The 17,012-nt window shown below is 48.1% G+C and overlaps 5 protein-coding genes across 7 annotated transcripts; 2 read left to right on the top strand and 3 right to left on the bottom strand.

The window, feature by feature from the left end:
* The first annotated feature begins 235 nt into the window (after positions 1-235).
* E1B28_006102 (uncharacterized protein) lies at positions 236-4,025 on the top strand. 2 transcript variants are annotated; one of them, XM_043150720.1, is made up of 13 exons: positions 236-861; positions 914-1,729; positions 1,793-1,859; positions 1,913-1,981; positions 2,040-2,274; positions 2,330-2,357; positions 2,411-2,504; positions 2,570-3,238; positions 3,297-3,353; positions 3,409-3,497; positions 3,560-3,583; positions 3,644-3,705; positions 3,774-4,025. In XM_043150720.1, the coding sequence occupies exons 2-13, from the start codon at positions 1,446-1,448 to the stop codon at positions 3,836-3,838; spliced, it is 1,743 nt and encodes a 580-aa protein (XP_043011810.1). In that variant the 5' UTR covers positions 236-861; positions 914-1,445; the 3' UTR covers positions 3,839-4,025. The 2 variants fall into 2 exon arrangements, with proteins under 2 accessions (XP_043011810.1, XP_043011811.1); XM_043150721.1 differs by having other exon boundaries at positions 914-1,859.
* Positions 4,026-4,181: 156 nt separating this feature from the next.
* Positions 4,182-7,670, bottom strand: E1B28_006101 (uncharacterized protein). The gene is made up of 2 exons (XM_043150719.1): positions 6,809-7,670; positions 4,182-6,730 (listed from the first exon to the last, which is right to left on the bottom strand). Exons 1-2 carry the CDS (start codon positions 7,497-7,499, stop codon positions 4,428-4,430), a joined length of 2,994 nt encoding a protein of 997 aa, XP_043011809.1. The 5' UTR covers positions 7,500-7,670; the 3' UTR covers positions 4,182-4,427.
* A 326-nt stretch (positions 7,671-7,996) lies between these two features.
* E1B28_006100 (uncharacterized protein) lies at positions 7,997-13,015 on the bottom strand. Its single transcript, XM_043150718.1, has 4 exons — positions 12,787-13,015; positions 11,611-12,735; positions 10,860-11,558; positions 7,997-10,647 (listed from the first exon to the last, which is right to left on the bottom strand). The coding sequence occupies exons 1-4, from the start codon at positions 12,965-12,967 to the stop codon at positions 8,588-8,590; spliced, it is 4,065 nt and encodes a 1,354-aa protein (XP_043011808.1). The 5' UTR covers positions 12,968-13,015; the 3' UTR covers positions 7,997-8,587.
* A 48-nt stretch (positions 13,016-13,063) lies between these two features.
* E1B28_006099 (uncharacterized protein) lies at positions 13,064-14,770 on the top strand. 2 transcript variants are annotated; one of them, XM_043150716.1, is made up of 8 exons: positions 13,064-13,553; positions 13,606-13,687; positions 13,742-13,789; positions 13,840-13,942; positions 13,993-14,097; positions 14,161-14,326; positions 14,384-14,561; positions 14,613-14,770. In XM_043150716.1, exons 1-8 carry the CDS (start codon positions 13,442-13,444, stop codon positions 14,686-14,688), a joined length of 870 nt encoding a protein of 289 aa, XP_043011806.1. In that variant the 5' UTR covers positions 13,064-13,441; the 3' UTR covers positions 14,689-14,770. The 2 variants fall into 2 exon arrangements, with proteins under 2 accessions (XP_043011806.1, XP_043011807.1); XM_043150717.1 differs by lacking the exons at positions 14,384-14,561; positions 14,613-14,770 and having other exon boundaries at positions 14,161-14,376.
* E1B28_006098 (uncharacterized protein) lies at positions 14,749-16,855 on the bottom strand. The gene is made up of 4 exons (XM_043150715.1): positions 16,649-16,855; positions 16,064-16,563; positions 15,834-16,012; positions 14,749-15,782 (listed from the first exon to the last, which is right to left on the bottom strand). Exons 3-4 carry the CDS (start codon positions 16,007-16,009, stop codon positions 14,936-14,938), a joined length of 1,023 nt encoding a protein of 340 aa, XP_043011805.1. The 5' UTR covers positions 16,010-16,012; positions 16,064-16,563; positions 16,649-16,855; the 3' UTR covers positions 14,749-14,935.
* Between the last annotated feature and the right edge of the window lie 157 nt (positions 16,856-17,012).

Raw genomic sequence — 17,012 nt, 5'->3', positions numbered from 1 at the left:
CGAACAACACCCATTGAATACATAGAGTGTGGGAAAGCACCGAAATCGAGCAAATTCCGATATCTCATGTAGTCAGTAGTTCAGGTGCTGGCCGGTGTAATTTCCTTCTGTAGTGATTATCGGGAAACACAGGCACAGAAATGGGCATTTTCGGGAGGCTCCGGATCGGACCCCGAGCTCTCACCGCCAGGGCATTCACCAGTGGTCGTAGAGGAGAAAGGCGCGCGCCACGTGCTTTCAATTCGCTCTACCATCCCATTATGCCCGTTGTCCTCCATTGTGGTCGAAGCTGCAGCACCAACCTTTCTCGAGACGACAATGGCCAGTTGATCCTTCGACGTATACACAATTTCCAGACACCACTTTCATATTAAAGAAGAATCGATTCATGGCACGCAAGTGGAAGCCTAGTAACCGCAGAGCCTTCGGAATTGCAAACCCGCGCAATGGCTTGCTGTGAGGCACTCTTGTCTCTCGCGGCGAGACCATCCAGTAGAAGTTTTTGTCCTAATACTTTTGCAGGCAGCATCCAAGTCAAAGGTGTTCACGCGCTGAATCTTCTCTGTGGTCTCCAGCACAGATGGTCATTTCGACTCTCAACTCAAACTCTCGTGGACCGAAAGCTGGCCGGACACTCCAGTTCCCTTCCGCCCTTTGCACCGAGCAGCTGTAGAACCCGCCAACGGTCTTGGGTACGCCGGGAAGTTGAAACCTGTTGATTACTCAAAGCATCTCGTCCTTTCCTTAGTACGGTATAGCTCTACTTCCAAGGCGGTTGCGAGGCGAGCAGCTTTTGCTTATCACAATCTTGGATGAACTTGTTGCATTGCGAGCTGTTTGAGGCTATGACACATTTCCCAAGTAAGCTTGTTTGCTTATCGGTAGTCACGGTATTGAGCCTTGTGTATGGCAGATGGTGGACCGGCCAAATTCATTTCTACCACTGTGTTTCCATCACGGGAACAACAAGGCACACATGTACTGTCGAACAGCACTATGCCCTAGATGACAATCGTCCAGAAACAGCTTCGCTCTTCAACAAGATGGGGACCGTTTCTCAATTGACTATTGCCTTCGTGAGACCGAGAGTCGTTCGAACTCGGAAGCTCACGTAGCTTTCATGCCTTCTTGCCCCACACACAATGTTTCGAATTTCAGAAAGTGCCTTTCCATCAGTTCAGTACACTATTCCACCGCAAGGGGCATCAGTAACAAACATTGCCGACTTGCCATTCGAGTTCCCGCTACCGGGAACTAGTAGTATCTATATTGGGCACGGAAGGCCGGTATACAATGAAGAATACTGCTCTTACCATTCCGCTGTACAGCGATCGCCACTTGTCTTCTACCTTACGGAGGAAACTTGGCAGCGAGTCTCTTACCGACAATTCACTTTACACTGGATGTCTACCCCTCCCGATAATCGGTGGTAGTTCCCGTACCGTATGTCAACCGATGTCTTCGCAAGCAGCATCTTACTTGCTTTCAAAACCCGCCAAGTAAACTCAGGACAGCGCCTCAAACCTCACAGACAAGTTATAAAACCCCTCCATCCATGTCTTCCTTCATCACCGACCTGGGCGCTCCTTCTCTTTGCTATGTGGACCTCTCTAGTAGCCCTTGCATTCCTTCAACTTTCGTTGACCGTGCAGGGTTTGGATGTCATATCTCGCGTCGGAGAACTTCACATCGTTAACAGACCAATTTCGCCAGATGGATTCCAGCGCAGGTAGATGATCAAGAGTTGAAGTTTACATTGAGATGCATGTAAGGCTTACTGTTCGACTCATAGCGCTGTTTTAGCGGGGTCTTCCGACGATAAACCCACATTCCCTGGCCCCATCATCAAAGGCTACAAGGTAGACTCCCAACAGGTTTCCTGTCTAACGAATATACTGATCGCTTCACGCAGGGAGACACATTCGAAATCGACGTATTTGACTCGTTGACGGACTCATCAATGGACACAAGCACGAGTATCGTGCGTCTCGATCGTGTTCAGAATTTTCTTACCACCTGATGTCTAATATCGGTCTTAGCACTGGCATGGCATACATCAGCGCCATACTAATTGGGCTGACGGACCGACTTGGATAACACAATGTCCCATCGTTCCGAAAGAATCATTCAAGTACAAATTCACCGTCTCGGACCAATCAGGTACCTATTGGTACCACTCACACCATCGCGCGCAATACTGCGATGGACTACGAGGAGCTCTCGTCATCTACGACCGCCGGGATCCCTTGGCTCATCTCTATGATATAGACGATGGTTAGGCTCTCTATTTCCATATATGCCCTTCATATCTAAATACTCCTTTATCTAGAATCCACTATCATCACGCTTGCTGATTGGTGTGTCACAGTCTGTTGTGCGACGTAATTTGTTCTTACTTCCTTCTGTCCAGGTACCACGAAACCAGCAAATCACTCATCGCACAACCAGGTCAGAAACTTGCAGACTCAACTTTGATCAATGGGCTGGGGCGCTGGGCAAACCAGGTGTGTCTTATGCAAATAAAATGTACTTCAGAGTTATAATTGGTTTTTGAACTCTCTCAAAACAGACCACGACCCCGCTCGCTGTGGTCAATGTTCAGAAGGGTAAACGTTACAGAATGCGACTCATTTCTTTCTCATGCGACCCCAGTTATACCTTTTCTATTGACGGGCACAACATGACGATCATCGAAGCCGATGGACAACCCACCGATCCTCTTACCGTCAACTCTTTGAATATCTTTCCTGCTCAACGTTACTCGTTTGTGCTGAACGCAAATCAGCCCGTTGGGAATTATTGGATTCGTGCTAAACCTAGTGCCGCCGCTAACGGAGCTACTGGTTTCGAAGGGGGTATAAATTCGGCCATTCTACGTTACAAAGGCGCCCCTAAAGCTGATCCTACCACGAACCCGCCATCAGCTGCTGTTGCTCTGCGCGAATCTGACCTGCATCTTCCAACACGTTCTGTACCAGGAAAGCCGTTCCCTGGAGGTGCGGACCTCGTTCTCAATATGACAATTGGTTTCATCGCTCCGGACACTTTTACCGTCAACGAACATCCCTTCCAAAGCCCCACTACACCTGTCCTCCTTCAGATACTTAGTGGTGCACACGCAGCTCAAGACCTACTTCCAAAAGGAAGTGTCTACACCTTACCACGGAACAAGGTCATAGAGATCAATTTTTCTTCCAGCCATCCAGCCGGAACGCCACACCCTATGCATTTACACGGAGTGAGTGTCCCCCATTCTAGTTCCTTCTCTCAAGTCAAGCCTGACTATTTCGAACCAGCACCACTTCGATGTAATTAAAACCATGGACAACCCGACTTACAATTTCAAGAATCCGGTACGCTGCGGTCTTTCCTAGTAGCATTATGTGAAACCTGATTTTTCGTTTGAAGGTCCGACGTGACACAGTAACAGTCGGCCCGAACGATCTGACATCCATCCGGTTCACGACTGACAACGCAGGCCCGTGGTTCCTCCACTGGTAAGTCTTGGCTTGACATCCTCCATGAACATTGTCAGTTGAGAGGACCTTTTTATCTACAGCCATATCGAATTCCATCTAGTTTCGTAAGTATAAGTCGATGGTTCATCTCAACTCGAATACCCGTTAATGTCACATGAATTAAGTGGCCTTGCTGTTGTCTTGGCGGAAGATACTCGTAGTACACAGCTTGACAATCCAATCCCTCGTGAGTTTTTATTTCTGTACTCTTTCAAAACGCGACTTGTTGGTTATTGACAACGCTTGGTTTCACAGACGATTGGGATAAGCTCTGTCCTGCTTGGAATAAGACGCCTGATTCCATCCGTGGTGACGCGTAAATCATTCCAACTTGTATACCGTTGTTAAGCTATTTATTGTGGCCGGTATTCTTATTCTCGGATGATGGTCATATTGAACTTACCTGCATTTCTTGTTACCATCTTAACCCGCTAGGTATTATACTTCTGTCGTTATAATAAACGTAAATAATAATCGGGTCCTCAAAATGGGCCACAATTGCCGTGAAACGTCTGGATCTACATGATTGGTGACGCCTGTGTAGCGCGAATTGACAAAGGTCCATGTCCAGAGGGGAGAATACGGTGTCCTGATGCAGCAGTCCTGGTCGTGGCGTGCAAGTCATTGCATATCGCAAGACCAAACTGAACTTCGAATACCAGCTTTCGTGTCTGCCAAGTGATATTACATGAAAAATACGACAACTAATTCATATACATAATTACAACAAGTCCTACGTAGTATGAGGGCATCGCAAACGGTATACAACAGAAAGGGTGGTCGTGGTTCGTAAAAAAAGAAAAAGATTAACAACTTAGAGAGCGTAGCACATATGAAAACATAGCGAGCTATTCACGTAGAAAAGCCGCTAGAGCAGTAGCGTAAATGTGGGTTTATCTGATCAGACCGCTAACCACCCCTTCTCCCGAAACCAACTCCAAACCCAAAACTAACGTCGTCGTCAACTTCCCAGACGGAGGACTGCGAATCTTTCCGGTCATAGTAGTTCGGTGGAGATAGCCTTACAACTGGTTCCCCGGCCCAGCCACTCAAGGAACTGTAACTTGACGTTGGCGGGGGGTCAGCTTTTTCCGTCTCCTCCCCGTCCCCAGAAGCTAAAAGATACGGATCCACAATACAGGTAACCATTCCTTGCCTTCCTTGGTCCGCCTGCTCCCAGTTCATGCCAGAACTGGGACCAACATCGTCAGAGGGTGAAAATAGTTGGAAAGAATGTTGTGGGTGTTGAGACACGACCCACCCCATGTCTCTTGTGCCAGGAGAAGGATATACTGATTCCTGTGTCTCCTCCCTGTATGTCAACTCGTAACGAGGGTGCTGAGGTGTTTCGCCCCCAGTTGGTTCAGTTCGGAACCACTGTCCCCGTTGCACTTCAGCGGTTTCCCATGTCAGTGCCTCGCTGCCACTGTCAATCCCGCCACCGTGATGGTTTCGACTGCCTAGATCGTTCCGCCAGGTCAGTGTTTTCCGATTGACAAGAAAGTCTGACGAAGAAACCGATGAGCGAGAAGAGGGAGTGATGGGGAAAGCGATTGATCCTCTCCTCGGCATATTCGCATTTCTCTCGAGGGCATATTGTGTTCGTCCACCATAACCCGGAGGAGCAGAGGAGGGTGTGACAGGTGTAAGGGAGGATGGAGTCGGGGATGTCATCATATGGTCCTGAGACGGGTGCAAGGTAGAGGAATTGGGCGGTTGCAACATGGCATCTCCTCCAGCCAACGGAAATGATTGAATAGGATGTAGATGCGACCGGGTTCTGGTGTGCCGGTGAGAATTTTTGGAAGGAAAGGGGGAAGCCTGCGTATATTGATGCACGCCGTGATCTGTCTCTGGAACAGATACAACGGACTGGGAAGGATACGGAGGATATGTCCATTGCCTCTGGCTTTGCTCCTGCTGAAATTGACCTCCTGCACTCAGCGGCGATGATGAAAACGGACTAGATGATTGTTGCTGCTGGTGCTCATAACCATTGAAATAGTCATCGTAAGAGTCATCCCATGTCGAAATAGAGGAGGAATCGACCTGAAGCTGTGAGTTATGTTCGCTTTCGCCAGTGTTAACATCTGCAATGCTCTCAGACGGATTATGTCCAGAAAAGTTTGGTTGATATGGACTGGATGGATTCTGAGCCGGGAATGGTACCCTTGTTCCTGGTGCAGGCGCACTAGAAGACCTCTTTTTACCACTGCTCACCCTTTCTTCGCCAACAAACTGTTGAATCTGTAGTTGGTTCGAAGTCAGGGAGCTCTGCGGGGACATACGGTCAGGAGCAACTTCAATTGGGACCATTCTCTGGGTATGAGTATCTTTATCCGTAGTTGATGAAGATAACGGGGTATTAGGGTAACGATCAGAAGCAGGAGTAGGCACTTCTGGTGACCATGGTGGAAATGGAGTCCCACCACGTTCGGTATCTGAGGAATTCGGACCAGAAATCTCGGGATCCTCCCCTCTCTCCCATCTCTCTAGCTCTCTCTCCAACTCAGCACCTTCTTTACCCTCTACGAGAAGCCGGGTGATGTGTTTAATTCGGAGATCTTCTCTTGTTGGTTGGGATTGCGGTTTTGCATCGGGGGATACGTTCGTTTTTGCTATAGGAATGGGGAGAGAAAAAGGTTTCGTAACTGAGGTGTAATTAGTTGATGTGGAGGGGTTGGATGGAAGAGCTGTCACGTTGACAGACGTATATTCGGAAGGTTGGACGGCGTGGTCATTGCTAAAGGACGTGCTGGAGGATTTTGATGAACGATCGCGAAGATGATACGGCTTCTTCGACGACGAAGGAGCTTGAGGGATTAGAATCGAAATCTTCTGTGGTGACGCGTCTGCTTCTACCTTGTCTCTTCCTCTGCCCTTATCTGCATCTTTCGCCGACACGCTGACTCTGTCGCACTCCCTCCTCTTCCCTTTATCGACAGTAATCGTCGTGTCGTGTCGCACAGCGACTACGCGTTCATCCAGCTCCGTGGGAGTATCCTCTTCTCCTCCGCCGTCTTTCGTTTTCAATCTGCCCTTACGTGCACCCCCTTTAGTTCTTCTACCGCGCCCCCTCTGACTCGTATTTTTACTTGATCCAGGTCTGAACCTCCAGTCAGGGTAACGTTTCCGATGTTCATCTTGCGCAATTCGCGCTTTGGCCTCCCATTCGGCTCGCTCAGCTGTCGGTAACGTTCGCCAATACATGCCTGATTCCGAATATGGGAGATTGGTCGTCAAACATGAATTGAGACAAACTTCATATTTCCAAGCAGTATGAGACCCACCTATAATCTTGCTTAACGTGCTATGATTACCTTCGACCTTCCCTGATATCTTTTGACTCCTTATGAATGATGATCTGAATAGAATGAACGCGTTTGGAGGACGAGGGATGTAACCTCCAGCTCCTCCTACTTCGCCGTCGCCACCTGCAGGCCCATCATCTGCGTCTGACAACAGATGATGTTTGGTTCGGCCACGAGGCGCAGAAGCGATGTCGTTCGTGATAATATTGGTGAATTCCTCTGCTACATCCGTCAATGGGGAGGGTAATGGCGATACCGAGTTGGAGTTTGAATGACTCGCATTGTTGTTGATTGAGAACGAGAATTCATGGTGTGAGCTCGTCGTGGGACCGGCCGGAGTATGGCGAATCGACAATGTGCCGGGCATTTGGAAACTTGTCGTTGAAACGGCCCCAGCTACAGATGACTCCCCACCATCGGCAATAAAGGTGTACCCTCCCGAAGGAAGACTTGAATAAGAAGCAACAGATATCTCGGGAAGACTGTCTTCGTTGTCTTCGACTTCGTCGGGTCCGGAATGAGTATCATGTCCCACGGGCTTTTCGACTAGCGGGGGCATTTCGTCATCGTCGTCTACATCGACGTCCATCCAACTCTCTGACCCTGTGGCCTGGCTTCGTGGCTCCTCGACGCGGATAGTAGGAAGTTCGCATTCGGGAATGGTTGACATGGTCAAGTGGTCCAGGACTCCTTTCGTCTTTGCTCACAGCTGGCGGTGCTGAGGGAGAAAAATGGAATGAGGAATGAGGGAAATGAAGATATCAAGAGGCAACACAATGGATGGCAGACGACATGCAATGAGCCGTTTGAAAGGCAGAGCCAAAAGACAAAGGGAACCCCGAGAAGGGAAGTAGATAAGATAATACACGATCACGTGAAGAAGTTACGCGTTCCGAGGTAGAGATATGACGTAATCCGACAACTTGCCTGCTGTAAATCAGATATCCACCCATCGATCGAGCGAACGCTCGTTATATACATGTACCCAGACTGTGTCGCTGTACCGTCGCGTACACAGTGCAAGGAGCCCACAATGATGTCCGTTTTGACGCGAGAGGCTGAGTTAAAACGTATTCTACGTAAACTCCGAATCCGTAACAAAGGAGTACATATATCTACAAGCACAACCCCTCTTGTTTCTACAAGAGTCTGCAGTAAAAGAGTTCGTCGTCAATTCCCAAACGCTCGCTCGGGCTGGAATCTTTTAAGCAGATGTCGTAGACTATTTTAAGCTGTGAATTCATATTCAGTGACCTTACTTAGCGCAGGATCGTCCTAACCGAGCCCTTCAACAATTGCGAACAACTAACTTCAGTAAGTGAAGGCTCAGACGAAAACCTGGTCAGGGGTTGGACAATAGCCTCCGATCCTCTTATCTTGTGAGGTGCAATTGTTGGCCGAGACAGAGATTTCTCATTAAATGGGCTTGCCATACATGTAACCTACAGCGAACGTTAAACCAATTCAGCAATAGAAGAAACAGATATGAAGAGAACTGTATCCCAAGGCAGGCAATTCCGGTGAGGAAAGAGAAAGAAAAGGTAGCCTCAACAGTCGTGAAGTGTGATATTCGGACGAGAAATTATTAAGGAATGTTGTGAGTTGATAGGAAGCTTGAAGGAGGTGTGTGTTTGTAAGAGGTCTACTGGTAAGAAATGACCTGAAGAACGAAAAGGGTATCTCGTGGGATCAGGAATAAGGAAACAGAAAGCACGACGATAATAACAAAGCAAAGCATGTTACCTTTCATCCACTCTGTCAAAGCTCGTCGTCGCCATCGATAGCATCGACCACATACAACACCTGCTGAGGTCTTACGAACAATCCCCTCTTCTCTGCTGCTCCGCCGGAGCTTTGTATCTTCAACCTTTTGTTGTTTCTCCCCACCGTTCCGCCAACTTCGGTTTCAACCCGTTTCCTAACTGTCCCCACTCCCGCACTAGCAAACTTCTTGTGTGAGGAAAGATAGTAACCCCCAGCAGGTGTTTCATCGGCATCTCCCCATTGTTCCTTCTTGTTCGAGGAAGATGCCGCTGGAGCAGATAGCGTAAAATATCGTATCCCTTGATATGTCCCATCGTGCCATCCCGAGTTTTTTGGACTCTTCATTAGGGAAGGCGGAATGGAAATACCAGAATCAGACATTTCTACGTCAGTGTTTAAATTGGGAGAAGGGACAGTAGAGGCGGAAAAGGTGGACGAAGCACTGGGAACCTCCACACCGACCCAGCTCCCGTCTTCTCCTTCCACTTGACCGATATATTTCGCAAGTGCCTTAAACTTCTTTCTACCTGACAATTTGGAGCCATTCAGAGTAGATGACGATGGGGGTGGAGGTAAAGTGGCCTGGACAATACAAGGAATGCCGATGTCCAATGTAGCACCGTGCAAATGTGGAGGCGGATCTCTTGGTTCTTCCGGCATTTTGGGTGTAGTGAACTTTCGTGAAGGTGCAGTTGTCTTCTGAGTAGCTTTGGCAGCGCTAGACGCAGTAGCTTTCGTCACTGTACCGCCTACTGTCTTTATGGTATCACTTGATCCTTTCTTCTTCAACGTCGGAAGAGGTGGCGCCACTTCTTTCTTGCTACGAATCGAGGCAGCAACGCTCGGTGGTCTCGATGAAGTTGCAGAGGCGGCACTCGAAGTTACAGAGCTCTTTCTTGCCATTCGCGGCGATGACACACTTCGAACGCTAGCTCCGCCGACACTCCTGATGGAGACGCCAGAGACAGACCGAGCACTGTTCCCTGATGTAGTACGTTTTCGTTGGGAATTCGAAGTAGAAGTACTACCGGAAGTACTTCTATTCATTGGACCACTAGTAGCGGAGGCAGTCCTGTACTCGCCGCTGACACTCGATGCTGTAGTTGAAGTTGCAGTGCTGGCAGAAGACACCGGTCTCTTTCCATATGAAGGTGATACTTTCAAGGCGGTACTACTGGCCTTCGCAGCAGCAGCATGTGCTCTTCGAATAGTACTAGCGACGCTTGCTGTACTATGTGAGGACCCTCTTCTTTGCTTGGGAGATATCGACGTTGAGGTGGAATGTGCAGAAGTATGATTGGATTGCGTCGAGTAAGTGGACGAAAGAGACGCTATGGACGCCTTAGGGGTCAACACAGCCTGTCCACCTTTGGATGGTGATGGATGTGGAGAAACTGATGTAGACGTCGAAGGCGAGGTAGACCTGGTATCGTCTTGCATATCCGCGTCCCCAACAACAACATCAGGAACAAGCATTTCAGCATTTTTGTCTTCGACTTCAGTGAATTTGGAGTCAGGTCTTTCCCCAGCCGACTTCCTTACTCCCAGATTGGCTTTGTCTACTTTGGCAGGGATTTCTCTTGCCGACTTTCGGGTAGTGGTAGTGGTAGTTGAGACGGATGTCGTCGAGCGTAAGCTACGCACCGATGACGCACTACTGGAGACAATCCTCTTCTGAGACGTAGGCGGTAGATTCTTAGAAAGGGTTGATACACGCATTGTCGGACTCAACGCCCTTATCCTTGATGTCGGAGACAATGCACCACTTTTCGCGGTCCCAGTCAAACTGCCTCCAGTCGGGCTCAATGCACCGTTCCTCCTTCCAGCTGGTGACAACGCACCCGAACGGGAGGATACTCCACTCCTGAATGACGGTGCACCACTCTTCAAGGAAGGTGCGCCAGACCTAACCGAAACCCCGCTTCTCGATATGACAGACGAGGTATCGTCACTCCCTTTCCCTGACTTAACAGGATGCAGGGATTGTGATGATGGGTAGGCCGAAACAGGAGTAGTTGGTGCAGCAAGAAGGTCATCCAAAGGTATTTGAATGTCTGAGAGAAAGGGAGGGAAAGATTGAGTTTATTGCTCACACGAAGTCAGCGGCGAGAAGTAATAAGATCGCAAAAGAAAGACCCCGCAATGGAAAAGCCAGGATCAAAACAAGATCGAGTTTCCCTGTGATTGCGAAAAACATCGAAGGAATGTGCATTGTTTACGAAGGAAATGTGGAAATGAAGCGCGAAGACAGGATAAGGAAACTTACAATCCGAAATTTCCTGAACCGCCCACAACTCCATCTGTCCTTCCCGTTCTTCTACGTCCTTTCCCTCACTACCCTTTATCGGAGGAAGGGAATGGCTGTCACCGTTTCTCGCTGGTGGTATTCTGATAGTATTCCCTTTCAACAAGAATCCTCCCAAATCTCTGACCCTCCTCCATCTCCCTTTGATCCACTTCATTACCTCTACTCGTGCTTCTTCTACCTGAATCCTGACGTAATTCGTTTCGCCCAATAACGCCCGTCTCTCTCCAATGAATGCACCAAATTCTTGCATCGACTGTTCGGGGTCTGTAATAGAGGGTAATAGCAAAACATTCGACACCAAAGTTTGATATACCACCGGAGCATTGGAATGAGATAGCCCACGCAACAGAGAAGAAAGGATGAATTGAAGATGGAGGGCGTCAGTATAAGAGGGTGTATGAGGCGATCGGAGAAGGAGGAGATGAAATTCGTTGAGCCCTTCTGCTTCTTTCTCAGGTTCTTCTCCACCGAGCTGAGAGGATGAGGTCAAATCCTGCGCATTTGGTATAAAGAGAGAGGCGGTAGTAGACGGCGGTGGGGAAAGACAGTCCTCGACGCACTCGGCCAGACATTCATCGATGGATTTCCTTGCTGTAAGGAGATCGTTTCGAACTATGGTTGCCCAGGGCTTACGGGTGTTGGCTGGGAGCTCACCCTCTAAAAAAAAGTCTGTCAGAATTGCGATACTAATAGTATGTCTCAACCGCACCGAGTATTTCGTCGTCCTCCCCATTGTACCCCAGAACTTGTGTTAACCTCCCAGCCAGAGCGGACTCTGCGGCAAATAATAACGCGAATAACCCCCTGCCTTTGACGGTTGCGTTTGCGGAGTCTCCTTCAAACTCTTTCCACATTCTCTTCCTGACACCTCTAATGACCGATTCGCGAATTTTAGGGTCTAACTCAGCAAATTCTTGCGTGCACCAACCATCACCAAACAACCCGACCAATGCTCGTCTGGCGCCTCTTTCAAGAATGGCGTCCTGCAAAGTCGGTTGTAAAGCGAAGGATAGTATTCGAGGAATTCGTCGGGCACATTGTCGACATTTACAGCCGCCTGTTCCACCACGATTTAGCAGAGAATCATATTCGGCAAAAGGAAGAAATGCATGGAATAGTCCATGTGCCATTTCGATGACGATTCGAGAGCGAATTTCGACATGCAATGCAGGGAGATTGAGGTATGATGAAGATGAAGTGAGGAGGATAGATAGAGCGGTGCTCAAATCATAGGTTCGATGAGAAAAAGAGAGCGTCCCGGTGTAAAGGTAACCAAGGGTGAAATGCAGTGAGGCGGGAGTGTGTGGTGGAGACGGAAGTGTGAGTGTTTGCGTTTCGTCCCGAGAAGCATGAGAGGAGGATGCACTTAAGAGTTTAGCAAAATAGGAAGAACGAGATACGAGGATGAATTTATGAGTGCTGAAAACGGCGGTGGAAGGCTCGTGTTCGTTTGATAGGGCAATTCTTACGTCGGAATAGAGACGAGATCGCCACATGAAGACCAAGTCCCGCCGCAATTTATCGATTCGTATTTCTGCAGAGTCTGTCTCGTCTATTCCCCCGGCGCCGTCTTCATCGAAAAGAAACTGAAAGGCTTCACCGAACCCTTGGCCGGTATAAAGATATTCGAGTTCATTGCTGAACAGAACGGTTGAGATTGCAGTTCGAAGACGAGTTAGGCCCTGACTAATGGTCTGAGGAGTTGGATTTCTGGACGGAGATGGTGAACGGGAAAAGGAGTCTGAAAGAGCAAGACTGAGGCTGGTCGTATTTGACGGGCGAAACTGAAAATATCTGGATTGAAATGAGGGAGGAGCTCGAGCATATACAATTGCTAGAGCGATTTCTTAGGCTTAGGGCACGATGACCTACACTGAGAACATACCTTTGTGGCCCCATACTTCGTCAACATCGGGTGTTATATTCTCATCGTCGTCAACGTCTTCACCGACTTCCCAAACTACATCTGGATATCTGTCTTTGGCGTTCTGAAATAACCTTACGAGGTCGTCTTGCCATGTTTTGAGGGAAACTTGAGTGCACTCGTGCAGCGATGCCGCTGCCATCCAGATTGCAGGCGACCAAGCGGTGATGAGAACGGAATCCACGTGCAAAGTGATAATGTGTACAATGTGTACACTGTACATAACCTCAAACTACCCACCACGGGCACTAGTGCGCCTAGAGTAAATTCAAACTCGCCTTCAAGTTTGGCTTCTCCATATTCTTCGTTGGAAGTGATCCCGCGGGACTCTTATCCAGTAGACCCTTTCCATGAGACTCTCTCTCGGAAATCACCGCCCAACAGCAGAGGAAGTTACATCAAGACTCAGCTATACATAGTATCGCGCCTTTTTCTCATGTGGGATCCCCGTCAACCTTTCAGAGGAGGTCATGCCTCTTCTATATACCGGATTCTACATCCTTGCTTCCATGCTCTCACACCAGGTTGTACCTCATGGGAATTATGACTCGCAGCTGACGTCCCACTGGAGACTTATAAGTTCAGATCCTCGCGTCATCCTCATTTCGGATTCTCAATGAAAGTCTCTGCTCTTGAAACAATCAGTCTTCTCCTCGCGCCGGTCCTTGTGTCAGGGAGCCCGTCCCAAAATGTTACACAAGTCAGCATTGACCTATTGGATGCAAATCGTACGTTTTCTCCTCAGATTTTAATTACAAGGTTAAGCCTGTACCGGAACAGATATTCTTCACCTCCTAGAGGTTGTTGATGCATATGGACACATTTCCGTACGGAATCCGGATAATGAAAGTCAATTTATTATGTGGGCTGAGTTTGCCTAGTTTTTGCTCCATCTCTTAACCGAGCTACTATTCAGGTCGTTCGCAATTGCCCCGGCTTCCGCCACCTCACAGACTCTCGTCACGTAAGTAGAGTTCAACTAAAGCAGTGGACTAATGACTCTCACGTAAGTAGATATGATATCTCAAACGCAACTCCACTCCACTTGACTTTCAATGAGTCGGTGGTGGGAGAGGACATTCCACCGTCATTTTCAGAGAGATTCATCCACTCTCAGGTTGGTTTTAAGTAGACTGAACGGGTGTCAAATTCTGACAATTCCTCAAGATCTATGCGGCTCAGCCGAACGTTACGAGCGTCATTCACTCGCACACCATCGAGGTTCTCCCTTTCGCAGCAGTGGGAGTCGGACTTCGTGCTCAGATAGGTTCCGTGAGCTGTTTCTCGAATAACCTCGGCCATTAGGACCTAGTGATCTGATATGACATACCGTAGGCTGGTTCAATAGGCACTTTGACGAACGGCACACCCATCTTCGATTTCAATTCGGTGGTTCCTGACGATTCAGATCAACTACACGACCTATTTATCAGAAACCCAGTGCTTGGTGACGCACTATCCCGTACGTTTGAAGATGGCAGCGATATAGTATTGATGAAAGGTTTGTCGTCCTACCTAGAATGTTTCGAATAACTGCATATTACCCCCGGCACAAAAGGTCATGGTATGGCCGTTCGAGCCTCTTCCATACGTGAAGTCACGTTTCGGGCTTTCTATACGAAAAGATCCGCAATTGTCCAGACCCAGGCCTTATTGCTTGGTGGAAGCGGCATTTTACCTGGGTTGACAGAGAAACAAGCTACAGATGCTCGTACAACAAATGAAGCTCCAGGAACGTGAGTTTTTTTATGAGAGGCTACATCTTCCCATTCTGATGATCAAAATAGACGAGATAGGGCCTGGGATTTGTGGGTCAGACAAGTAGATCAGACTCCCTTGTATGTCAACGATCTGCGGGGGTGAAGCGATGCGGAATGATCTTCAGCATAAAGTACCTGAGACAAACCCAAAGCTTATCAAGTAGCTGATTTGTATTTGAGCCTACACATACATGATATACGGTACCAAGAAGTATAAGTTGTTGTTGCCAGCTTCATGTACGGTGGATCCTTAATAAAAGTAATTAATACCCTTCCAATAAATATCCATAAATAAAAAATCACGACGACTCGTTGGAGATATAACAGGTCAAACACTGGCTGCCGAAAACCTACGAGTCACCGTTCTCTATCGCTTCGGCGACCGCCCGAATCTCCTTATTCTTTCTGATAACGTCAAGAAGACCTTGTGTATGATTTGGTTCCCAGCCTTCGGGTAGACGCTCCTTTGCAAGCCAAGTCAGGAGATAGGGCAACGGCATACCCTTTTTCTTCGTCGTGCCATCGGTTTCCTCCCAGACACCCAAGATAATCGCCATCTCTCCTCTAGCGAGTTCTGCATGAAAACTGTCCATTTTCTTCGGAGCAATCTCCCGCTGCCGTCTAGCTCGCATCCGGCCAACATCAGCAGCCGAGACCAGTGTATTGCGATATTCTTCTGAAGTAAATCTCTGCCAACCCAAAGAAACGCCCGATGCAATTGTCATGGACGATCTCGACGAGGAACGACTAGGATCATGGGACGGAGAGAGCGTGGTAAGGCCGTCCTCCGAGTCACTACCACCTTCCCCGAATGAAGGCGTACGCTGACCATCAGAGTAACCTTTTACTTTGGGAGAAATGTCTCCGACTATGTTTTTCACCCATTCATCATTAATTCGGATCGGAGGATAAAGTTCTCCCTTTCGAGCGTCCTCGTGCACAAGACTTGCGTCGTGTTCTACGCCATTGTGAAGCCCGATGTGATGTAGATCGAGTTCACCTGGAGAACTTGTTGAGCCATCGGGGTTACGGACTCGAAATATTTTATCCAAGCCGAATGGTAATTGTATAGGCAGTCGCCTGACCAGGAGGTAACCTCCGAGGGTGAGCACTAAGGCGAGAGGAGTGGACAGACCGTAACAAGTCTTCAGCCCCGAGAAAATTGACTTGAATGTAAGGCGGCGTCCATCCCGAGGACTGCATAAAGATTAGTTCCGAAAAAGATGGATGGTGGCCTGAAAACCTTACATGTAACCGTGATTTGCCATGGTATTCAGAGCTGGGCAAACGGAACGAACTTGGTCTTTGGAAGGAGCTCTAAATTCATTGATTTTGCCAGAAGAATTCCGAGTGAAAGGGCACGACTTTGAATTGGTAACGGATCGATAATCAGTGTTGTAGAAGGTCCCGTACTCGGTCGACATGTTCTGGGGAGAATGGGATGAGAGATGAAGGTACTTTATATGCAGATCCCGTACCTTATATATATAAATTCAGCCGTAGCATTCGGGTGACGAGATGAAGCCGACAGTGGGGAAAAGTTGATGCGCGTACTGATCTACCCGTCTGACAGATTCGCACAGAAAAAACTTGTATCATTCAAGAAGCAATGCCATAGCCTAGTCTTGGTCAGCCGAAATTTCATTCGGTTGTAGGCAGTTCGCAACCATCGTGGATGATGAAACGTCCCCACTTCTCATCAGTCCAGGGATTTAGTCCGCAAGATGGTAGTAACTTGAGCTTTGTATCTAGTATGATCTGTACAGCCGCGCATCTGTTCGCGAACCTAGTAGAGCGGTACGTGGGTCAAAAACAATGATGAAACGGGGTTACTATGTGGAACGGGAGATGAAAACCAAAATTAACGGCTGTGACGGTCATCGTATGTGAAGGATTCTTGTGCATTTGAAGTCCGACCACATGGCCTGTAATAATTCTAATGATGGTGCAAGTTCAGGAATGATATCCAGGCAACAATCTGCAGACGAGAAGATGAATGCTGGACAAAGAATCGCCTCGCAAAATGTAAAGATATTTGGCACTTATGTTGAAGAGACACATACCGCAGAAGAACTTGAAACCCCTCCCGTCCGTTCTTCCGCTCAGGAAGACTATACAAAGCCTAGTCTTTCCGATTCCGCGTTACTTGGTGGTTTCAAAGGCCAGCGTCTGTGCAAAACTGATGCTCCGTAATGATTAGAATCAGGGCGTTCCCGATGCACATCAAATCAGATTGCGGCCGTAACGGTTTGAAACCATGATTGATCTTTGTGAACGTGAGTTCGAAAAAAATGACAAGGTCGTTGCTTCAAATTGGTCGGCCCGCCTGGGGTTCGATTCCCCCTAATGTAAAGCAATTTATACTAACAATTAAAATTCAAGCAAAGGAAATGGATCTATATTGAAGAATAAGAAGCAACATTTACT

This window comes from Marasmius oreades, chromosome 3 (genome assembly GCF_018924745.1).
Source record: "Marasmius oreades isolate 03SP1 chromosome 3, whole genome shotgun sequence".
NCBI lineage: Eukaryota > Fungi > Basidiomycota > Agaricomycetes > Agaricales > Marasmiaceae > Marasmius > Marasmius oreades.
Note: the sequence above shows the minus strand (reverse complement) of the source record. Positions and strands in the feature narration are given on the sequence as shown.